Source organism: Phyllobates terribilis, unplaced genomic scaffold (assembly GCF_046119375.1).
Source record: "Phyllobates terribilis strain yellow unplaced genomic scaffold, ASM4611937v1 Scaffold_1__5_contigs__length_1240528914, whole genome shotgun sequence".
Taxonomy (NCBI): domain Eukaryota; kingdom Metazoa; phylum Chordata; class Amphibia; order Anura; family Dendrobatidae; genus Phyllobates; species Phyllobates terribilis.
Window position 1 is genome coordinate 534,555,507 of NW_027362761.1, and position 26,043 is coordinate 534,581,549.

The window sequence follows — 26,043 nt, forward strand, 5'->3', positions numbered from 1 at the left end:
AAAAAACAGAACTAACCAATTGGGAAAAAGTGTAATATGTGATAGAGGCCATTAAGCAATGTACGGGGCTACTGTGTTAAGCCCTTAGTGTCGGCCACTACCAGAGAAGTTTTCAGGTTATCGTTGTAGGTACTGAGTGTCATACTTTCCCCAATTTTACATTGATGGCCTACCCTACAGATAGACAGCCATAGATCAGTCCTGGGCAATTTCTTTAAGGTACTGTTGTGAGTGATAAGCTTGATATTTTCTTAGAACTATTTTCTACATAATTTCTGACTCATTGTGGTATATTTAAAGGGGTTAACCAGCTAAGAAAACTGATTGTCATTCATCCCATTATGAAACCCTGAGCTAACCTAGGGTGGTTTGGGATCCTCAGAGTGAATAACAAAGAATCTCTCATTCTGGAGGACCTGTTCTGTCATTGATATAAATGGGCACGGTGTAATGCTTAATTTGTCCTGAGGGGGCGCTGCAGGGGAATGGTATCCCCACAATTTTAGGCTGTATGGTGAGGATACCAGCAGGGGGACATTGTCAGTCTATTGTCAATGTACAGTTCAAATAAAATGGGGTTGAGATCTCCATACCTAAAAAAAAAAAGCCACATTTTGAATTAATTCATGACAGACAAGCCGGCTGTTAACACAGAATAGAGAACCATTAGAACTTACAATAACGATAGTTAACGGTATCATTATCGCTGCTAACAACTGATAAGAAATGGTGTCTTCTTTGTATGGATACTGGATGGAATCATCGTTACAGAAAAATCCACGTTTGAAGGAGCTATGCTTCGAATTGAGAATTGCAAAAGGCAATCCGACTAGCAAAAGGAAGAAAGATATGCATTAATACAGAGGGAGTCACAACAACACATGGAAATGCAGCGTTAATGGGAAAAGGTTCAGACTGCGAGGAAGCAGAGCAAGCAGGACGGACAGACTGACAGCAAGACAATACGAGAGGCTGACGAATCGATCTGACAGTGCATGCTCGATTTATCAGAGTAAGATGGAGAAACAAGATCCCAAATCAACATGCAGAAGAGTTTCAAAAAGTGGGTGTTTTTTCCATTAGTCCTCCCCCAGGGATTTGATGGATTATGTCCATTTAGTAACATATAAAAATAGTAGGAACGTGTAAATCTCACACACACACACACACACACACACACACACACACACACACATACACACACACTACAGCACTCACTAAACATCAAAATGAGTCGTTTGAAGAGGACCTGTCAGCAATTCATAAGTAGGCAGGTTTTGCTCACATGAGTATTAGTTTTTGGTTTGTTTCTTGTTTTAATCCGCCACTTGGTTTTAGAGATCTGGGACTTGTCATTCAGGGCAGATTGCTTTAGTCTTCAAGGGTATGCGGCTCACAGGATCCTCCAGGGATGCTCTACCTTATAGATCAGTGGGTCACACCCCCTTGTTAATACTGTAAAAATTAGAACCAAATAAAAGGCCGCATATTTTAGAGACCATATGGCAGATTAAAAAATATATATATAAAATACTCAGGGGGAACAGTGGAAATAAAAGAAAAGAAAAACTGGCCACTTTTGACCTAGTCAGACCTCCTCTTTAATAGACGCCTTGTGTACGAGCAGCTGTAAATATGAAGATTCCTATATGGAAGTTTGTATGACAGGTCTCGGCTCTCTGCCATGTGGAGCATTGAACAGAGCACTTAAATAACTGCTCCTCCTCTGCCCGTTGGCATTCTTTTAAATGAATGATTATTAAGTCCAAGTGCCTGAAGTGTTGACCTGCGATATACAGCAATAATGCTCCACCCTCTAAAAGGAGCACTCCAGGCTCTCAAAAGGAGCACTCCAGTACATGGTTATGATCAGTGTGTGGCATCAGAGGCGATTCATGACAAAGATATTATTTGAATACCTTCGACTTGCGCTTCATAAAACGTAAATTCTTATCTTAGTGACGGCATTTCCTAGTGATATGATTGCTTTGAGTCTGAACCCATCGATACTGGGAATGAAGGGGCTACAGAGCCCCCCGCTTTAACTTTAATAAAGCTGAGCTGCAGAGGATGGGCAGGAACGCTCCTGTGCAGAAGAAAAACTGAAGGGCGCTGGCACGCGATCTTCCATCAGTAACTGATATGGGAATCCCCCTTAAAGTTTATCAGTTTTATCTGGAGTGCTCCTTTGTGGGAAGAATAATTGACAAGAAATAGTTTGAAACATTAAAAGCCGACCTGAGAGTCATCACACCAGTTCTTAGAGGGAAGCTTGCTACATCATGAGCTTCTGAAAGGAATCAGGTGGTTTCAACAATGATAAATTTAGATCTTTAATAACAGCGGTGTGATGTCACCCACACCCAGAGGCCGGCAGGCCTCACACCCATCCTAATATTAGCCCTGTCAGAAATGTATCCTGCCTCTCGTACTGGAGGGTGGTGTAGGTGAGGCCAAAGGCGCCTTTCACAGACTGAAAGAACTCAAAACATTTCTATAAAGAGCGACGTAAGCCCTGAAAGATGAGATAACCAGTCACCAATGAGACGAGGAAAGAAACGCACACAATAGTGTGGGAAATTCACCACCTCATTAGGATCCATCATGTTCAAATGTAGCTAAAGTGTGCGATATTCACCATCAACACCAGACGGATGAGAATAAAATACCTTGCAGCAGATTGTTTCCGCCTCACGGTATGTGCACATGGGGCGAATACTCAGCAGATGAAAGATCTTGTGTATTACAGAAAAGAGTCGCGGATGGGTTTGTACAAAATCTTAAGCCACACACTGCAAGGAAAATAAGCAGCGTAAATTAAAAGCCACTGCAAACTCAATGCAATAAAAATGCAAAGAGGGTAAACGTGCAGCTAAGGCCGGTCAAACACATGTGATGGCTGTCGGCCAAAAGATTATTTTGGCTGCAAGCCATCTCTCAGTAGACTCTCCCATACACAGATGGTTGTCAGATGAGCGATAATTCGGTTGACAGCCGTCTCAGCTGACTCCATATAGAGGAGCGATCATTCGGTCGAGTGCTCCTGTGTTCTCCAAGAGAAAGATGGCGACTAACATGTTGTTCGGCGGCTTATTTCAGGGACAAACAATGCGACTGGCAGTCCGAAATCTGTCATGCCTGATTGAGATTTCTCCCAACCATCATTTGGCCAATGCCCTCATACACGTTAGAACGTTGGCCGAGCCCGTCGATAATGATGTGTTTGCTTGACAGAAATCTAATGTGTTAAGCCAGCTTAGGACTCAGCCTCACACCGATGAAATGCAAGATGGACCTGTACAACATACCACTACTCTATGCTGGCCATGTAAAACCTGAAGCACATGGCAATGAGAAATATGGCACCATAAAGTAATCTATATGAATGTACAATTTGTTAACTCAGGGTAATACATGACCTTTTCTTAAGCGCACTCTCAATGGTGTACTTGTAGATAAGGGAAAAGTACCACTTTTACATAATCAGATTTTTCAGCCTCATTGGCTTCCATGACAAAAAAAAAAAAAACACCACCCAAACATTTGATGAACCAATACTTATTTTGCAAATGACAGCAAAGTGTACCAAGCATAGGAGTACAAAACAACATAGGACATAATTAGAACTAACCATATTAATAAAGGGGTAGAGTCTGTGCTAGTTTGCATTAGAGGAGGTCTTTCAGTGGAATTTCCGACACCTCATCACTTTCCTTAGTCCAGTATGTAAAGGTCACCATTACATATTAGCTAAACTTCTACCAAACCTGACAATTTTTGTCGACCATCTAAAGGTGTATGATGGCCTCCTGACTCCTCCCCGACAGACTATATTGGGGCAGAGAACAATCAGGCCATTGAAATTTCAATTGTTGATTCTTTTGTTGAAGGAGGAGATAAGCTGCTGCCCGAGGAATCAGGAACACAAGTGTGCTTGGATGAGCCAAACTTTCCTGTGCATATTAGGAAGTCAGGAGAGATCGATGTCTAAAAATGTTAGGCCAGCTTTAAGTCCCCTAAAAATAACATATAGCTGGCTACGATCCTATGGTTCGGCAAACCAATTGGTCAACATCCTTCTCAAGAACAAAAGTATCAGCAGTCCTAAACTATACATGCTGAATCCTTATCTCCCCCTACATCATCAAAATACCTCAAGAAATACCAGCAGAACAAGTTTTGTCTCACAATTTTCTAATGTCCCTGGATGGATTTAATGACAATAGACAATGAACAGCCTGGAGCGCACTTGGCACAGATATAGGAGACTGTTTTTAGTTTTCCCTTCAGGCTATAAGCCATGCTACATTAGGAACAGTTTACATAATTCTCTCCTCCGTCCCCAAGTGCCTCCTCCCTCTCCTATTATTTTAGCCGAAGACTTTGCCTCATTCTTCAAGCAGAAGATTGACACCATCAGACAAAGCTTTTGCCTAAAGCACCCACAACCCCTCCTCACACCTACTCAACCCTCCTCCTCCAAAACCACATTCTCCACCATTACGGAAGATCAACTTTCCTCTTTACTCTCCAAATCACACCTCACCACCTGTAAACTAGACCCAATCCCGTCCCACCTCATCCCAAACCTTACCACTATCTTCATCCCAGCCCTAGCCCACCTCTTCAACCTGTCACTAACAACTGGTGTCTTCCTCTCATGCTTCAAACATGCCTCAATCATACCCATCCTCAAAAAGCCCTCCCTTGATCGATCCTCTCTGACTAGCTATCGCCCCATATCACTTCTCCCCTATGCCTCAAAACTACTGGAACAACACGTCCATACTGAGCTGTCCTCCCACCTCTCCTCCTGCTCGCTCTTCGACCGCCTACAATCTGGTTTCCGATCGCACCATTCTACTCTAACAACACTGACTAAAGTCACCAACGACCTACTAACCGCCAAATCTAAGCGACACTACTCTGTCCTCCTCCTCCTAGACCTGTCGTCATCTGCCTTCGACACAGTGGACCATTCCCTCTTACTACAAACTCTCTCATCTCTTGGCATCACAGACTTGGCCCTATCCTGGATCTCCTCATACCTAACAGACAGGACATTCAGGGTCTCCCACTCACACACCACCTGCTCATCTCGCCCCCTATCTGTCAGTGTCCCCCAAGGTTCAGATCTAGGACCCCTGCTCTTCTCCATCTACACCTTCGGCCTGGGACAGCTTATAGAGTCTCATGGCTTTCATTATCACCTCTATGCTGATGACACACAGATCTACCTCTCTGGACCCGATATCACCTCCTTGCTAACCAAAATCCCACAATGTATGTCTGCTATTTCGTCCTTCTTCTCTGCTAGATTTCTAAAACTTAGTATGGACAAAACAGAATCCATCATCTTTCCGCCATCTCATTCACCCCCCCCCCAACTGACCTATCTATCAACGTCAATGGCTGTCCACTCTCCCCAGTCCATCAAGCTCGCTGCCTTGGGGTAACCCTGGACTCTGAACTCTCCTTCAAACCACATATCCAAGCCCTTTCTACTTCCTGCCGACTCCAACTCAAAAATATCTCCCGAATCCGCACATTCCTCAACCATGAATCTGCAAAAACACTAGTGCACGCCCTCATCATCTCCTGCCTTGACTACTGCAACCTCCTGCTCTGTGGCCTCCCTTCCAACACTCTCGCACCCCTCCAATCTATCCTAAACTCTGCTGCCCGACTAATCCACCTGTCCCCCCGCTATTCCTCAGCCTCTCCTCTCTGTCAATCCCTTCACTGGCTCCCCATTGCTCAGAGACTCCAGTTCAAAACCCTAACCATGACATACAAAGCCATTCACAACCTATCTCCTCCATATTTCCCTGACTTAGTCTCCAGTTACATACCCGCACGCAACCTCCGATCCTCACAAGATCTCCTTCTCTACTCCCCTCTTATCTCCTCCTCCCACAATCGCATACAAGATTTCTCCCATGGCCTCGCTCCTCCTGTACCAGTCGCTGTGACATTGTGTTCAAGATTATTGTAATTGTTCTTGTATGTATACCCCTTTTTCACATGTAAAGTGCCATGGAATAAATGGCGCTATAATAATAATAAATAATAATAAGTCACATTCAGTTTGTCTTCTGACATTAAAAATATGTAGGCACCAAGGACTCCTGTGCTTCCTACGCTCCCAACCTTTCATGATAAAATCTGCATCAGTGAATTTCCTAAAAATACCCCTAAGGCAGTGTTGTGCCCACACCTGTCCGGGTTTATTACAGCTTTCTAAATAATCGTGGCTATTTTGGCACCGGGCTGGAGGCGTTACAGAAACATCAACAACGGCAACAGCGGAGAAAATAAACTTCCCTTCCTGTCAATGTCCAGAGTCAGATCGCTGATTTTATATGTCCTTCCTTCACACTTCCTCAATGAAAGCGGATGGAAGAAACAGTTATTTATGCCATCAGGGCAAAGGGAACCAAGATAAAACTGGCCATTGTTACTGGGCTAAAGGAGGAGATCAGAACAGAAAAACAAAAAGATATAAACTTCGGGACAGATTACTATACTGCTGTTCGTGGATAGAGGAGGTGTTCATACTGCTGCAAATAATCCAGAGAAATGCTGTGTTGGAATAGAGCAGTAGCTGGGCATGGTTGCCATCACTTAGTTCATGGTCAATAGACCGGCCGGACATAGCCAAGAAGGGCATTCCAGGGCAAAGTTCTCAGAAATGGTGGACGTCCCTATGGATAAGCAATGCAGAATTATTTCCAAGATTGAAGTTCATAGATTCCGAAAATGGGGCAATTAAGTGCCCATCTTGGCTATGTCTGGCCGATCTATAGACAATGAACTAAGCATTGCGCAGTCACAGCTCCATTCCAACAAGGCATTTCAGTTTCACACTCTCGGAATCAGTGGATGTCACCATGGATAGATGATAACTTTCAATCTTGGGAAGAACTCTAAGGACTGGACCTAAAGAGTTGTCCTCCAGTGGATCTGATAAAATAAGACCCCTACCAGAAGACCCTCCCATTTAAAACTAACTGAGCCTGTAATACTAAGACACTCCCTATTTATCAGGGTGAACACGGAAAAAGCTGCCACAGATTTTTATGTTGCCTTAACAAGTCATCGATAGGCAGGTCAGTCTAGTTATGCAGAAATACAAGAACAGGGTTGATTAAATAGGCTGACTTGCTATACAGCAATCAGGGAGGAAGGTTATACAAAATCCCCTTTGGAAGATATACTGGAAGCCATACTGTTATCATTAGATTTCGGAGAAACCTAACACAAGGCCGGCTGAAGACAAATTGAAAGTCTTCCATTTAAAGTTATTCTCATCTTTTATAAAATGAGAATGTTTGCAAAGTGCTAGGAAATACAACTTATTTTGCAAATCAAATGAAATATTGGCCCCGTTCTCCCACTTGCCCTACTATAATTATTTATAGCACATTTCCTAGAAGGACTAAAAAAAAAATGTGCAGTGCTTCCAAGCTCCTTGCAAGTTAAGCTTGTAAGTACCACTTGCAGGATGGCCGGGATTAATGGAGTGCGCTTAGCTCCTATCCCAGTAACTTCTCTCCAAACCTACTGAGCTTCTGATTCTACAGATACATAGCGGTCCCCTACAGCAGCCCGACAGTGCAGCTGGCCTAAACTGTTGATCAAAAGTGCCCCTCACCCCAGCAGTCTGTAAGACAGAAGAGGACACAAACTTTTTAATGGTGGTTTTAGGTAGAAATTAACTTTTTCATGGAATCTATTTAATTTATTACATTTGTGTGACACTAACTTGAATAGCAAATAGAGGTACTACTTAAAATATACAGGTCATTAGCTGTAGATAGAATAATTCACTATGATAGCTACAATGCTGAGACGTTGTACAGAACAGAGTCCCCTCTTATTAAGATGGGACAAAGAATTGAATTACAGCTTACGTCTTGTCTTCAGTATTCTAAAATAAAGCAGGATCCAGAGGGACAATGCTCTCTGGGGAGCTGCAATCCCTCCATTCATTCAGAGAGCCTTAAAGTGGCCACGCAGAGTGTTCGGCTATCTCCGTCAATCCCATTAAGAATGCGCATGATCGGCCACAGCTCCATTCACATGGGCTAGATGACCAGCTGGCAGCATTTTGCAAGTGGAGCAGTGGGCCTTTATGATTTTGACCATTCATGTAAGCATACTTTAAGACCATGAAAAATAAATGTAACACTCCCAGCTACGATCCGCTGTAAAATACAGGTCTGTATAAGTGGTGCATTTTCTGGTGTCTATTGGAACCTGTACTAGGAATAAAAGTTCAGACCCGAGATGGTCGATCTGTAAATTCATCAGAGCTGAGACCCTGACAGCATCTATTCCAGGTCTCTGCAGAGACTGCCACTAATGTGGCTCCTGGGAAGCAAGTTATCTAACTCATGCAGGCAAGCTCTTTGAAAAAACCCAGTACTGGCCTAGGTGTCCCTTCACAAACTAAACATCATTTAACCTTTTTTTGGCAGTGCCCCTTTGCATAGGATCTGTTGGACTGTAGAACATATACGGTACTTAAAAAGTCTGTACCCTGGAACAGCCTTTTGTGATTTACCATTTCAAGACTGGATACCATATTGTTGGGGTAAACTAGAAGACCCAGCACCTTAAAATTTATTTTAATGAGGTTATACGGATAGCCTGCAACTGACCCATCGGGAGAGGAGAGAACATGTGTGTCCTGGGTTTCGGCAGACTAATCCACAGCCTGGTCAGAGACTATTCCATCAGAGACAGTCCGGATGTCACTGAAGGAGAGGATTAGCTCCCCTGCCCTCCTATTACGTACTGGTCTCTGAATTCGGCCTTGGGCCTGCAATTTCTTATTCTGTTCCTCTTTTTCCGCTGCCCATCCCTTATCACTGTAGTCACGCATTCAACGTATCTAAATATTGTAGATCTATTATTATTGAGTGTCGCAAGTCACCTTCCCACCTGGAAACATTGATGTCACATGCCAGATAGCAATGCAGTCATAATTAGAGCGAGTCCAAAAGTCAAACATAATAATAATAAAAAAATAACAATAATAAAAAGTAAAATAATAATTAGAAACCACAGAGCAAGCAGGATATTTAGAACTTTTGGTTCCCATGAGGTCATAATATTGCACAATATAAATAAAGCCTAACAAGACGACTCTAATGAATACGGCAAATCATAAGATGCTAATAAAACACTTATCTTGAGAAAACAAATCTAGCCTCATATTTTGTTAACTTGAAAAATAAGCAATTAGTCCATCAACAGTTTAAAATCTTAAGCTCGCCATATGCAAGAAAGCTGTCGGCCCAGTTTTTGTTCGGCAGACATCTATCTGTAAGGATGCCCCCACACTTCAATATTAGGCTCAACTGAGAATTCATATCCAGGATGGAGCTAGCCAGTGACAGATACCTCTGGTAGTGGATTATCTCACCAGAAAACTAAAGAATAAAGCGTTGAAATTTCTACTCCCCGATCCTTCTCGCTCTACGACAATCTATCAGGGGAGAAGTGATAGGCCCCTATACACATCAGGTGGTTGGCCATAACTTTGGAACAAAGGAGTACAAAAGAAAAAGTTTTCCAGAATTACTGGAGCAGTGATCAAAAACCTAAAATTGTTTAACAAGTTGAAATCATGCTTTTCTGCTTCCCCTCTAAACCACAAACACACACGAAAAAGGGGTCTCCATTCTTGGGATGGCAAGTATGAGTTTATGAGCGACAAGGAAAGTAGAAGCATATGTAGATTTCCCTTCACCCAGGACAACATTCACTCCATTACTTTAGTAGTCTATCAAAATGCCCTGGTCAAGATAAAACGGCTTATTGACACCCCCTGGCAATCAGCACAAGGAGCACATGTGGAGAAAAATACCAGGAATGTGTAACTTGCATTCTTTAGTGTACAGGTCTTTATAAGCGAGTATAAGGCTAGGGTCACAAGACTGATTTTCTTTCATCAGAGAAAAATTGGTTTAATTTTGCTAATCATACTTTGATCAGAGTATTTTCATAGTGTGATCCGCTTTTCTTGGATGTGGAGAAAAAAAAAGAAAAAAAAAACCCAATTTTTTCACCTCACTGTGTCCGTGAAAAAAATCTATGTTTTCAATGGACCCATAGACTTGAATGGCCGAGTGCAAGCCAATAATCGGAGGCAACTTGTGTATGCTGAGATTTTTTTCCTTGCACAGACTCGATCCAAGGGAGATTAAAAAAAAAGTCGACCTGATAGGATTATATGGGGTCAAGTGCTACTAGTACGAGTTATCCAGCTGTCTGCACGAGCCCTAAGCAGGGGCGGTTTTGTTGGGCGAGGCCAGAGTATTCAGGGGCAGGGATGAAGTAGAATGTGAATTTGAAAAATGTGTGTAAATGCAATAATGGATGTCACCATCTTTCTTCTCTTCAACATCAGAGAGGCCTGATAACTAAACTAACTAAAGTGGCATCGACTGCATATGAAGTTACTACTCAACTGTGCACAAAATACCATTTTGACAGGTCAAGAAAAGAAGCAAACAGGAGGCCAATAAATTTATGGTTTGTCTAAAGTCCCCACAGCCCCTCCTCATATCTACTCAACCCTCCTCCTCCAAAACCAGCTTCTACACCATTAAGAACAATCAACTTTCCTTTCCAAATCACACCTCACCACCTGTGAACTTGACTCAATCCTGTCCCACCTCATCGCTAAAATCACCACAGCCTTCATCCCAACCCTAACCCACCTTTTCAACCTGTCACTAACAACTGGTGTCTTCCCCTCATGCTTCAAACATGCCTCGATCACACCCATCCTCAAAAAGCCATCCCTTGACCCATCCTCTCCGACTAGCTATCGCCCCATATCACTTCTCCCTTACACCTAAAAACTACTGGAACAGCACGTCCATTCTGAACTGTCCTCCCACCTCTCCTCCCTCTTTGACCACTTACAATCTGGCTTCCGACAGCACCACTCCACTGAAACTGCCCTGACTAAAGTCACCAACGACCTACTAACTGCCAAATCCAAGCAACACTACTCTGTCCTCCTCCTGGACCTGACATCTGCCTTTGACACAGTGGACCATTCCCTCTTACTACAGGCTCTCTCATCTCTTGGCATCAAAAACTTGGCCCCATCTTGGATCTCCTCATAATTAACAGACAGGACATTCAGTGTCTCCCCCTCACACACCACCTCCTCATCTCGCCCCCTATCTGTCGGTGTCCCCCAAGGTTCAGTCCTAGGACCCCTGCTCTTCTCCACCTACAACTTCGGCCTGTGACAGCTCAGAGTCCCTTGGCTTTCAGTATCATTTCTATGCTGATGACACACAGATCTACCTCTCTTGACCAGATATCTCCTCCCTACTAACCAGAATCTCACAATGTCTGTCTGTCATTTCATCCTTCTTCTCTGATAGATTTCTAAAACTTAACATGGGTAAAACTGAATTCATCATCTTTCCACCATCTCACTTAACCCCCCCAACTGACCTATCCATCAAAGTAACCCTGGACTCTAATCTCTCCTTCAAACCAAATATTCAAGCCCTTTCCACTTCCTGCCGACTCCAACTTAAAAATATCTCCCGAATCAGCACATTCCTCAACCACGAATATGCAAAAACACTACTTCACGCCCTCATTATCTCCCGCCTCAACAACTGCAACCTCCTGCTCTGTGACCTCCCTTCTAACACTCTCGCACCCCTCCAATCTATCCTAAACAATGCTGCCTGACTAATCCATCTGTCCTCCCGCTATTTCCCAGCCTCTCTTCAATGTCAGCCCCTTCACTGGCTCCCCATTGCCAGAGACTCCAGTTCAAAACCCTAACCATGGCATACAAAGCCATCCACAACCTGTGTCCTCCATATATCTGTGACCTAGTCTCCCGGTACTTACCTACACGCAACCTCTGTTCCTCACAAGATCTCCTTCTCTACTCCCCTCTTATCTCCTCCTCCCACAATCGCATACAAGATTTCTCCCGTGCATCCCCCTTACTCTGGAAAGCTCTACCACAACACATCAGACTCTCGCCTACCGTGGAAACCTTCAAAAGGAACCTGAAGACCCACCTCTTCCGACAAGTCTACAACCTGCAGTAACCCTCACTCCACCATACCACTGCACGACTAGCTCTACCCTCACGTACTGTATCAGCACCCATACCTTGTAGATTGTGAGCCCTTGCGGACATGATCCTCGCTCCTCCTGTACCAGTCGCTGACTTGTATTGTTCAAAATTTATTGTAATTGTTAGAGCTATGTATATCCCTTTCACATGTAAAGCGCCATGGAATAAATGGTGCTATAATAATAAATAATAATCACAAATCTAAAAAGCATACAATTTCTTCTAGTGCAGTTCCATAAATGATTAAAGGTTGGATGATACTTCAAGTTATTTAATAAGGTGACATGTAATAATAGTGATAATATATAACATGATGATGTATAACGTCTAGATGTAATTTTATTATGTTTTTGTTGTTTCTTTAAGAAGAAGCAATGAGGATATGGTAATAAGTTAACATTGGCAGCAGAGCGGACCTAGAATTCATTCTGGCCAGGCACTGAACGTGGACAAACCCGCTCCCATCTCACACACAACCAATTGTTCAGCACAACAGTGGATTATAATTGTCAGTGATGTCATGGCGTTTAGTAACCTATTGACAAGCTACAAAATTGGGCTCAAAGCCCACACCAAGAATGCAGACAAATTGGTGCCTTTTTCAAGTGATTTATTTCATTACGACAAAAGGAAAGTCTGAATCACTCTCCTCTTCATGTGTATGCGTATTAGAGCACAATAGGTGACATATGCTGAATTAGAAGTGTGTTAGGTCTGTGACGTGATGCTTATTAAATCCATATATAACAATACAAACTAAACAAGTTATCTCCGCAATCTATCTAATCTGTAAATGTGAACCATAATAGAATCAGAATGAAGAAAACAGAAAAAAAAATGTATTGTCATCATACTCTCAATTTGTTCAAAACCTGAAGAATTCGTTGTGATTATGCCCAATGCAATCCACCATCCTTTTTTTTGGACTGGGTATTAAAGTGTCTCCTACTTGTTTGACAAATCTCTCTCCTTACTCTGCCATACACATGAATCCTCAGCTCAGCACAGCGATCACGTGCTTTTAAAGAAGAGAAAATCCAGACATTCTGGAAATGGCTCATCTCTGCCAAGAACGAAAGGATTGGACATTTCAAATTTTAATTCCCCGAACTGTCTCTCCTGAATGTACGAAAGCCCCTAAAACCATCAGACCTATGGCTGGTCAGTCCTGCCAAATACTAGCCGTGTTTTAGCGGTCCAAATACTAGTGACAGGGGGTGAAAGTTGAAAAAAAATAAAATAAAAAAAGTTTATAAAGTATATTAAATACAAAAAAAATAAATAAAAAAAATCAGAGACGACGATCAATAGAGGAATGTACATTTAATAATTACTGTAGTTACTACATTTCAACTTAAATGGGGTTATCCAGGTTTAGAAAAAGCATGGCTGCTTTGTTTCATTAGCCACACCATCCTTGACCATGGGTCGTATCTGGTACTGCAACTCAGCTGGACTGTTAGAGAACGATGGAGCTGAGATGCAAAGCTACTTACAACCCATGGTCAAGGGTGGCACAGCTTCTTTTAGAAACTAAGCAGGTTTCTTTTTCAAATCCAGAATAATCCCTTAGTAGGCTTGAAAAAGACCCCGTGTGGATTGAAATGTAGCAACTTTTTTTTTTAAATCTGTATGCATGAGTACTGTGACAGGGAGGGGTTTATCACTAAAGATTCATCTACTACAACCATAAAAATAAAAGGCTCTTTAAAGAAAATTACAACCACGGTACTGTGACCGGCCCGTGCGGGAGGAGGCCCGCCGATGCCATCGACTATTTCACCTGTATGTGCATCAGAACACGCACATTCAGTTGAAATGTATTGTGGCGCAGAGACCTGTTGGTTCTATGCCCCACCATAAAAGCTGCCAGCCAACCAGAGGCTAAAGCAGACGTTGGCTTGCTCGACACAGGCGGCTATCGGTTTCTGCACGTCGTGGGAGCAGGTGAAGGTGAGGAGAAGAATAGTTTCTTTTTAAAATGGGCTGAAGAAGAACGAGGGACATCATTACTGGAAGGGGTCAAGGAAGGGGGACATTAATTCAGGAAGGGGCCATTATTACTGGAAGGAGCCGAAAGGGGTGACATTATTACAGGAGGAGGCCAGAACTGGGGATATTGTTACAGAAAAGGACCAGGACAGGGAAAATTATTACAGAAAGGGGCCAGTAAAAGGAACATTATTACAGAAAAAGACCAGGACAAGGAACATTATTACATGGGAGTAAACACGCATGGTTTTTATAGATTAGAGAAGGCTGCAAAGGCCCATACGTCTGACCAACATGTAGGTGGGGGCCAACATCCAAATTATGTACCAGGGTCCAACTGACAGTCACGACTGAGGCAAGGAATTGAAACAGCTTTTCATTTTAAGAATTCCATATATTAGGTTTGCAAACAATATCAATACAGAACTAGCAAGGGTTGGAAATTGGGGTAATATCAATCGCACCTCAATTGTCAGGTTTTGAATAGAGTTGGGTTTTAGGGCTCAACTTCAATGAAAGTCTTTACCATCTCTAGGCCTTTTTATTAACAGTAACCTGATGGATTCTAAGACACTGTCTGGGTAAAGATGCCCCTATTGCCCACAGATTCTGCTACTTACAGAACATATAGGCACAGTAAACCCTACTGTGTACAGTACAGTGGAGGTGACGGTGCTGTCATGGAATGGATACTTGATGCTCTCGTCATTACAGTAAAAACCTCTTTGGTACGGCTTTTTTGTGATCAACTTTAAAACTCCCAGAGGTAAGCCAGCTGTTGGGGGAAGGGAGAAAACAGAAATATTAAAAGAATTCTGGTTCACCAGGGTGTGTCTGTTAGTAGATGAAACTTGGGGTTGCAGCGGTGCCAAGAAAAGAAAATCATGCAAAAGTGATAGGACAGCCCAATTAAAAAAAAAAAAATTCAAGGTATTGCAAAAAAGTATTTTGAGGGTGTTTTCTAATATTAACCTTGTGTAATGCTGGTGAGGGTCTGCCAACTGAGACTTTGGTTAATTTTTAATGGAGAGATAACGGTGCACGCACTGCTAAGACTTAGGGAAACCTACATTTGCATGATTATCTCATGACAATTTTTTTCTACTGCTATTCGCAATTAAATTAATAAAATAAAAAAAAAAAAAAGAAGTACTGTATATATAGAAGTTCAATAAAATAAGAAGATTCTAATAAAGGTGGGTAGTTTTTATTTTTTGGAGGGGAGGATGGGGTGGTAAATTCTTTTGAATCAATGCCACCCTAATTTGGCTTCATAAGTGAAAACTCCGTTTCACCACTTCGAATACGCTCATATGAACGCAACAGGTTCTGGACCAATCACATCAACACATTACAGATGTGACGGTGTCGGTGTGCAGATCTGTGATCTCATCTATATTGCAGATTGGCCACGTAAAGTAGCGCCGGTCTGTAAAACGGACGGACGAATGCATGCTGTTGAATGATCAATTACAACAGACTGAAAATACACTCGTCTGAATGTGCCCGTATACAGATGCACACCGCTCTGCAATAAACCGAATTTTCTATACTAAAGCAGAATACAGAGCCACAAAAGAACAGCCTATATGCTGCTGATAGATTCCCGAGGCAGCTGTAAGAGACATGATTTGCTCCTGGTCTCTTCAGGCAGATCAATTCTGTTTTCAAATCAGATCGTACACTCTGAAAAAATTGTTTATGCATAAAAAAAAAAAAATTAGGAAGTTGATCCGGTGTACTAATAAAGAAAAGACTGACGTTACTGAAATAGAGAAGGAAATAATTATCTTTCTAAAGAATTTAGAATTTGGTCATCTTCATAATTTACACGGAATTCTGCTAGTAAGTGTCCTTCCGATGTATATTGCTACTTATGGTTACATTGGACTAACACTTTAATTAGAATATTATTTATTGTGAGTGATGGAAAAAAAATGTAACAGTATAAACCTTGAATTTTTTTTTCCTTCAGATAAAATGGTTCACAGTACAGACTGTCATAAGTAAGGAGGAGAAGGGGGTGTTATCGGCTGACAGGCGTCAGTGTGAGGAATTATACCGAAACCACTGAGGACATGCAAAGCCAGAAAGTTATGTTCAGATAAACAGGAAATAAAATGAAGGAAACACAAAAACCCAAAAGGGTGAGAATATCAGGAAGTGTATATATATATAGCACAAGGTACAAATAAGAATCCATTAACGACAGAAGCACAATTACATATTTTATAATAAATTATTGTAAACCTTTATAGGCTACCAATTACAGCAGTGCATTAGAAAAAAACTGCTAGACTTCCATGTCAATGGCTTACTTCCATGTGGCATTTCCTATATTGTTACATAGCTGCTGTCGAGACCTTGCAGGTTAACTTTAGAAAAAAGAAAGACTCAAATTCATCTTCAAACTGCTGTTACAATTTGCATGACTCTAAAACTAGCCATACAGATGAGGCTAAATTCACACTTTTGGTTTGGCATTTTGTTTCTGGTTCATTTTAGGAACAGATAAACAGAACCAATGTCCAAAAATTATCCACTGCATAACTAATCCAAATGAAAGAAGAGGGACTCTAGTGATTATTATGAGGTCAGGCTGTTTTTTTTTAAAGTGTCAGTTTGTTAGAATGGGGGGGTTTGCATCGTGCAAAATTCTTGTTCCATTCTTTAACACATAACTGAACCAATATGGACCACGTAATAATAAATGGGGTACCTCAATCGATAATTTTTGGACATTAATATAAATTGTCTGTCCCTCAAAACAGTAAGTGAAAATGCACGTGTGACTAACCTTGGACATTAGTTGGCCAATCTACTGACATACTAAGGCTGTGTGTTTTTTTCAGCATTTTTTTATGCAAATTAAAAGCTGTGTTTTACAGTACCAGCAAAAGGAATCTCATGCAGATGTTTTTTTTTCTCCTGAATGAATTGGAAAACTGCAGCATTTTAAAAATCTGCTGCATATCAACTTCTTCAACGTCCACCTCACACCCATAAAAAGCGTTGAGAACATGCAAAAAACGCTGAAAAAAAACCCACAACCATGCATTTATCCTGCTTTTTTTGGTGAATAAAACTATAGTAAACATGGACTGTAGACAAATAACACCCATAATTCGCACCAAAACTTGCTTTTTATAAGCAGCTTCTTTACTGTCAAGGTTTTGCTTGCAGAAACAAAACGCTGCAAAAACGCAACATGTGAACGAAATCTAAGGGCATGTTCATACGTTGTTGATATGCTGAGAATTTTCCATTCAGATTTGCTCAGCAGGATATTCACACTGTTTTACAGATGCATTCACACACTGGGGGGAAAATCTGCTGTGAAACTGACCAGTGCTGTCAAGCTTAAGATAACAGCATGTTAATTTTTTTGCTACAGATTTTACCCTTTGAAATGCTCATAATAAAACTGCGGTACAAAAATGTGTACATTTGGGCTGCAGAAGAACATTTTGTAATGGCAAGTGTACCATACTTGTCTGCACATTCCAGCCGAGACACAATGTGTCAGGAATCTAGTCTAATGTGTGTAGGGTCAGCTCACATCATCCAATAATTGTCTGGGGAAATGAATGCCTGGGCATTAATAGTACCCTGTGGATCTGAGCCATCCATCTCCTCCCCTCCACTTATGTACAATCTGTTTGGTTAATAGGGACAAACTGCCTGAAGGTCCCCCATACACAGTAGATTAGAGTCGTCAACACATGAAGAGGTGGATGGATCAGAGAAACCCTCTGATGTGCATTGGGGTCTCGACACTCCCAGGACAGATGACAGAATTAGAAGGTTGAAGCTCAAACACTTGGACTTTTTCCTCTACAGCTTTTGCTGCCCCATCTGTAAGCAGCATAAAGTAGGAGCAAAGACCAGATCCAAGTAGTGTCATGTACTGGGCTCCTTGCTGTAGTATTGATAAAACATTGAGTTTATCTTCTGCATCTCTTCCCAATAATAAGATCTGACTAGCCCATCCGCACCAATGATGGACCGCTTTCTGTCTATGCGCAGTGTAGACACAGAAAGCGCTAGATCAAGGGTGCGGGCGGATTGACATTGAAAGGGCTGGAAGTAACAGAGCTGGAATTAGGGTGTATTGCCCTAAGATTATGAAAAATAAACCTTATTGAAGATTCCTCTTAAAGCTCTGTTTACACTTGCCTTGAAGCTCCCATTTGCACTGTAAGGTTTATCAGGATCTGTCACATGAAGGATACCACCAGCATCCAGAAAACCCTAGTGATCTACAGTAGGGATGGTCATGAAATATTGTTTGAAATATGCCAGGACTTCTGACGAAGGCCCTAACTGAACTTCTGACTCCGGTGTAAACTTCATCTAAGATCTTCAGCCTTTAGGCTAGGGCTACACGGAGACTTTGACAGCAACACATGTCACACGACCAAGGTTCTCTCGACACCCTACATTGCAGCGCAATACAGGTGAACCAGAGGGTAATGTGACAAGCAATTGACAAAAAAATCTGACGAGGTTGGACTTTTTGTGATTTGCTTGCCTCAGTACTCTAGGATCACAATGTCATCCCTTTCACTTGTATTGTGCTGCCTTGTAGCAGCAGTGAACGAACTTGTGTCGCAACCAGTGCTGCGGCGTCGGTAAGCCAAACCTCCGACTCCTCAATTTCCCTGACTCCCGACTCTGACTCCACAGCACTAGTAGGAGGAGCGTCACTACTGAGCGTGTGCATAAAGTGCAGCCCAGATTCATCTCAACTAAAAGCCGAGATCTTTAGATCAGGAACAGAACAGACATTTCTAGGACATTTCATAACTTTCCCAAATTCTTATGAAAACATTTACAGCACAATCCTGCATTGTACTACTGAACCCAATTTATAATATATTCTAGGAGTCAGTCAGCCCATTTTGTACCGACTCAGACTCCACAGTCCTGTCCGCAACTAAAGTCGTGTTATAGCCCAGCCTTAACATGGGTATCAAGGAGAGCATTGTAGCAGCCATAGCCTGTTGCCTGTCATTATGTAACCAAGTCTTTATCCAAACATCTTTCAAGATAACAAATCATCTAAAAAGTAAGCAGAAAAGAAAGCCAAAAATGTCATGCAATAAACACCTTCTTTTTTTTTTTTGCTTTTACATGAAAATTTCAACATCCACAGTCCCCAATCCTTACAAAATGTTATTGCCGTGAAGCCTCAGTTCACCACTGGTATGTCTACTGTATATTTGCTTCCCAGACGCCAATGGCAACACCATAGTTTCGTCTCTGTGCAGACATGGTGTTATTATCAATCCTGATATTCACCAGACTTCGTGCAATCATAATCTAAACAGTACAAGGCACGGCACTGGTTTCATGCCATGGAGGCATCGCTGGTACATTACATTTTGAAACTTTTCCCCTGCTGCTCATTAACACCACACTGCTGTATTTAGACAGCGCGGAAAGAAATCTGAAGCAGAACATGCCCAGGATACATGTGAGACATGAAGACATTTCTGTCAGCTACTGTATAACAGGCCTTTCTCAGCAGAGCTAATATTTATAAGAAGCAATGTGCCGGGAACCACATGGGAAAATGTGCATAAATTACATGAGTTGTACCACTAACTCTACCATTAAGACACACAAGCACAGGAGTCAATGTAACGTCTTACTAACTTATTTGTTTCTAAAGCTCACTGAAATAAAAAAAAATCTGTACCTTACTTTTCTTCATAATATACAATACCTTTGTAGGCGCCACAGAATTGGAAATTCTCTAATTTGTAATACACAGCTATACAGTTAGCTGAAAATATTAATAGCACTCTGCAGTCACCACTAGGGGGAGCTCACCGAACTCAACACCATAACGTAGTAATGGGAGCTGTATAAATGCACCTTCAGCAAGGTCCCATTAGAAGTAGACAGGAAATAAAGATGTAGCATGGGTGCATTTAAAGAGGGGTTTTGCAGTTTAAACGGAACCAGTCAGAACCCCCAGCGCTTCTAAATTACTATTACATATTTAGAACCTTATGTAAATGCTTTCATGTTCCATACAAAAGTACATAATTGTGCAAAATCAAGTTTTACAGTGAAGCTCGGATATGCATGTTAGACAGGACTAGCCCGGTGAGGGGGTCGCCTTACACAGATTAGACTGGCTTCAGTTACTGCACACTCCTCTGGGTGTGACTGACCCGTCTCTCTGCTCAGCTCACGGCTTCTCTTGTGGATATCCCGCTTGTGCAGGCTTGCCTTTGCTGCCCGGGCATGCGCAGCACTTCATAAATTTTCATGCAAAGTCAAATCTAGTCTTTAACCTCTTTTTTTTTTTTGCAACATTTTAGAAAAAAAAAAAAAAGAAGTGTCTCAAAATGGCACGGAGGTTGAGCAAAAAGTCACAAATGATGAATTAAGTGAAAACATCTGGAAACCCAAAACTCTGCCCAAAATGGCTAACAGAAAAAAAGTGAATACAAAAGGCTATAAAAAAAAAAAAGACAAATTAGGTGCAAATTAAAGCAAGTGAAAAATACCAAGCAAAAAATAAACATAAAAAATCTATCTATCTATCTATCTATCTATCTATGTATGTGTGTGTGTGTGTGTGTGTGTGTGTGTGTGTGTGTGTGTATGTATGTATGTATGTATGTATGTGGGGGGGGAGGTGGTGGACTGGAATAATTAATTGTGACTAACACCATCATTGAAGTTCCTCTTCTGGCACACTTCACAACTGTTACAATCACTCATTTCCTACAGATACAGGTGCATCTCACAAAATTAGAATATCATCAAAAAGTTAATTTATTTCACTTCTTCATACAAAAAGTGAAACTCATTATATAGAATCATTACAAACAGAGCGATTGATCTATTTCAAGTGTTCATTTCTGTTAATGTTTATTTCTAACTAGATGGTGGCCCGATTCTAACGCATCGGGTATTCTAGAATATGTATGCGGCCGACCGGGCGCGACTAATCAGCGAAGCAGTGTTTAAATGGGTTGTGCACTACTTTAAATTAACCCCCCAATGTATCCCCCCGGGACCCCTAATGAATTTTGTAATTACGTCATGTTGTCAATACTGCTTGTGACAACATCGCTGACCACGCACAACCAGCACGTAATTCCCCCGGCTGCAGCCGGCTCTTGCTTCCGCTTACATCACGACTATTTGCAGCTGCAGCCAGGGGTCTCCTGTTCCGCGTACCACGGTGAATGTGGGTGGGGTTATCCCCCATCAGGAGCGGCGCTGCCTGTACGGGTACTTCTGCTGCAAGCAGCCGGGAGATGGGCTGCATCGCCGCTGACCTCCGTGCAGCAGATGAGCCGCTAACGCCCGCCATCTTGTTCTGAAATCCCACGTCACTGATTGGCCGTGGCCGGAACAATCAGCGACGCGGGATTTCCTGGACGGACAGACAGACGGGATAAACCGATTATATAGTAGATAATGTTTCATTGCTTACAGCCAATGAAAACACAAAAGTCATTATCTCAGCAAATTAGAATACTTTATAACAGCTTGAAAAATGTTTTTAAAATAAGAAACGTTGTCCTACTGAAATGTATGTTCAGCAAATGCACTCAATACTTGGTCGGGCTCCTTTTGCATCAATTACCGATCAATGCGGCATGGCATGGAGGCGATCAGCCTGTGGCACTGCTGAGGTGTTATGGAAGCCCAGTTTGCTTTGATAGCAGCCTTCAGCTCGTCTGCATTGTTGGGTCTGGTGTCTCATCTTCCTCTTGACAATACCCCATAGATTCTCTACAATAGATTCTCTATGGGGTTAAGGTTAGGCGAGTTTGCTGGACAATCAAGCACAGTAATACTGTTGTGTGTAAACCAGATATTAGTACTTTTGGCAGTGTGGACAGGAGCCAAGTCCTGCTGGAGAATGAAATTTCCATTTCCAAAAAGCTTGTCGGCAGAGGGAAGCATGAAGTGCTCTACAATTTCCTGGTAGACGGCTGTGCTGACTTTGGTCTTGATATAACACAGTGGACCTACACCAGCAGATGACATGGCTCCCCAAACCATCACTGATTGTGGAGACTTCACACTAGACATCAAGCAGCTTGGATTGTGGCCTCTCCACTCTTCCTCCAGACTCTGGGACCTTGATGTCCAAATGAAATGCAAATTTTACTTTGCATTTACTTAGTGTCAATGACTGCCTTCTGGACATCTGTCAAGTCAGCAGTCTTCCCCATGATTGTGGAGCCTACTGAAACAGACTAAGGCACTTTTTTAAACACTTAGGAAGCCTTTGCAGGTGTTTTTATCTACTTGCAGGTGTTTTAAATTATTCTAGTTTACTGCGATAATGACTTTTGTGTTTTCACTGGCTGTGCATAATTAACATTAACAGAAATAAACACTTGAAATAGATCACGGTTTGTAATGACTCTATATAACATATGAGTTTCACTTTTTGGATTGAAGAACTGAAATAAATTAACTTTTTGATGATATTCTAATTCTGTGAAATGCACCTGTACATTTCTCTGTAGTTTCCCTGTAGGTCGGTCTAAAGGCAATCCATCGGCTGTTCCCTCCCCCTCTGCAAACATTAAACTGCTATAAATGGCAATGTATACTTTGCAAATGGGAACAACTCAAATAAAAAGGAGTCTGAAATTCCTCTGACTGCACTTTCTATTTGTAGATCATGCTTCTTTTTTTTTTTACCTGGAGTCAAAGTAGCACTACAAATTAGTCAGAAGTAGGTTGTTGACTGAATGAGAGCTCAATAAGTGAACTGTCGTTACCCTAATGCAACCGAACCCCTTTCAGTCCATACTGGTGGCAACTAGAGATGAGCAAAAAGATTCACTCCAGCTGACACGGAGGACAGATGTGAACCTCAGCCCCGGGTCCTGTAAAGTTCCTTAGCCAACATATGAATGCCAAGATGATGGACACTTCTGGTGTTTACGAAGCCCCCGGGACGTCACATTGTGCAGATCACAGGGACTTTGGTAACAACAGAAGCGCTCAGGATGCTGGCATTCAAGAGCTAGACTAGGTCACCGAGCACAGTTGATCACTGGGAGGCGGCGCAATGCACCTTTTTAGAGCAAGCCGTTAGCCCGCTCAGAGACCGGCTGACTACCTGTCCGGGGGGTGGGGGGTGGGAGGGGCGGCAAAATGCAGCCATCGGGGAGACATCGGAGACCGCTGCATTAGGTGGCCCGACAGTGCCCCTGTGCCTGGGTCAAGAGCCCCGCCAGCCCCCTACCCTTGAAACTTTATCCCACCCTGGTCCAACCACTACGGAGTACAAATGTGGACGCAAGACCAGTGTCCTGCCAATCTTTTTTGCTCTACTCTATTGGCTACAGTTGTTCAAGTTGGCCATAAATGTTCAATGACAACCGGTGTAAGACTAATGATCTTTTTGGAAACTAACAATGTTCCTTTATAAAAAAAAAAAGCACTTTCATAGACTGCGAATATAAAAAAAAAATATTTAAAAACACGGCTGACTTCATTCCAGATAATGATTGTTAAAGTTAGAGCACGATAATACATTTCAGCCAACAATCATCTTGGCCAAAATTGACCATCTTAATTCACTTTTGACTATTATGTCAGCCCACCCGTATTCATTTCAGCTCGGTTCAGACCAGAGTCAGGACTTCCCTTTGCTCTATTACAGAAAAAGGAAATAATGCAGTCACAAGACGGATACAAGCAACGCATGTACATTTTTTTGTACAGTTTAGGTCTTAAGCTTGTGGTTTACTATATGAATTTTCATTTTACAGTCACAGATGTGTGGGTTTGATGCACGACTATGAGCAGTCGCAGCTCCAGTACTGCAATGGAGGAAGCTGCCAAATTCAGATTTTGATGAATGATCATCTGCTTCTAGAGCAGACGTGCAAAGCCCAGAGTACTCCGATGCAGAATGAGATGGTTAACGATAAAAAGAAAGTTGTCACTGAGTGTTAATCAATATGGCCACAATTCTAGTTACCAAACAGATAACATAGGGTCGTAAATTTTGTGCCAAAATGCAGGCAAAAAAAACCCATACTTTTGGGAACAATTTCCCTACTAGCAAAAGTAAAATCTGCTTTTGGCAAGAAGCAGCACATAACCATTGTATAGATCGTTGATACGGATTGAAGAATAGCACAACTCATGAGACCTATTGATCGGGTGTTCAAACAGGGTTTTCAGCAGGTTATCACTTCTCTTTCTAGGTGTTTGCCTTTCTCCAAGCTCAATGACTTCTCTACAGAACACACATCAGATTACCAGAACTATGGGATGGACGGGGAATTTCCTACTATGTTTTTTTTTTAGTTAAAAAACCCAAAACATTTATTTAGAGTGAATCAGTACACGGTACTACGACACAGCACAGGCCAAGAAGCCATAGCTGATCACTGAATATACGCCAGTAGGAGGAGGATGTTCTCCTGCAGTCAGTGCAGATGGCAGAACAGCTGCCGGCAGCGGGTAGAGAAGAGGTAATAAAACACTGGAATCAGTGAAAAAACAACCTGCAACATCAAAATATGGGACCACCAAGGAAGAGGAAATGGGATGAAATAAACAGTTCTCTAATAATTATTCAGAAGTAAAAATAGCATATTTAAATAGGTTGTCCACTACTTTTATATTGAAGACCTATTCTTCTGACAGCTCATCAATGTCTAATTGGTCGGGGTCCGACACCCGGCACCCCCCGCCGATCTGCTGTTATTGGTGTCAGCAGCCGCCGGCCGGAAGTACTCACTTGTGGAGCTGCCCAGTCTTTTGATAGTGGCCGCCACAGGATGCTGCACATTCGCCTCCTATTGATTTGAATAGGAGGCACATGTGCAGTACCAAGCCTTGGCCACTACAAGTAGATGGAGCAGCTCAGTGAGTACTTACGGCTATAACCGGTGCAGACACCGGTAACAGCTGATCAGCGGGGGTGCCGGGTATCGGACCCCGGCTGATCAAACATTGATGACCTATCACAGGGATAGTCATCAATGTAAAAGTAGTGGAGGTTATTCTCACTTTCATAAATGTTTAAAAATGCCAAATGCTTGTAAAAACAGGCAACGTTACCAAATACTTGTTATTAAAAATGCTTTCAATTTCGAAGTAGAAAAGATTTTTATTGTTTACTGCTTGTTGCCAAATTTACTGGCGACTGCATCAGTCTACCAAGGGTGACCGGTCTCCTAAGCAAGGAGCGCAGCGCTTATTATCGTTGCTCTGAAACTGGCCTCATCAGCGAGTGCATGGCTTTGGCCAGCAATGTGACGATGCTGCTGGCCTGAACAGTCAATCAAGCAGGAACACACCTCTCTGTGTTAACAGAAAGCCGCAGGAGTGATGTGTTCCTGCAGAAGATGTTGAGAAAACCCACTTTAAGGATGAGATCGATGTGCATTCATGTCCCCTTCTCCCTTAATAGGATTGTCTCAAGTTCACAGGAGCGCACCCACTCCCACTCCCCTGCCCCCCTCAGCTTCTTGCTTGCTGAGGTGCTGAGGGTGATACACTCCTGTTTCATTGACCTTTCAGACCAGTGATTTGGTTGCAACGCTGGCCCTAATTATGCAGGCAGAAGCAGCTTTGCCGCCACAGCACTGGAGCAGTGCAGAGGCATTGAAGATTGCTGGATCTGTCCAGCTTCAGAGCAGCACTTGTAAGCTCTATAGGAAAGAGCTTGTAAGCACTACAAGCCTTGCATCAGACTGCCAAGGTGGCCAGTAACCTCAGAAATGAGCGGTAAACAATTAAATTACAATTTGCATACAGGCAGTCACATGCCAACTATACATGTGCGGCCTTGACGCAATACAAATCGCATAATAATACATGTCCGCCCGCTTCCGTCGCTGCCACCAGAGAATCCTGACAGTGAGCAGTGTGCGCAGACTTGAGCCCCAAGCCTGGCCTTGTTGCTTCTTGAA

General features: G+C 42.4%; 1 protein-coding gene across 2 annotated transcripts in view; it reads right to left on the reverse strand.

Annotated features, from left to right (window-relative positions):
* PLPP1 (phospholipid phosphatase 1) overlaps window positions 1–26,043 on the reverse strand; it is a 117,709-nt gene that overhangs the window by 53,844 nt on the left and 37,822 nt on the right. Inside the window, exon 2 of one of the 2 annotated variants that reach the window (XM_073680343.1) lies at window positions 14,743–14,897. In XM_073680343.1, the coding sequence (XP_073536444.1) occupies window positions 14,743–14,897 (155 nt within the window). Of the gene's footprint in view, window positions 1–677; window positions 830–14,742; window positions 14,898–26,043 lie in introns of both variants that reach the window. The other variant, XM_073680344.1, reaches the window with a different exon arrangement.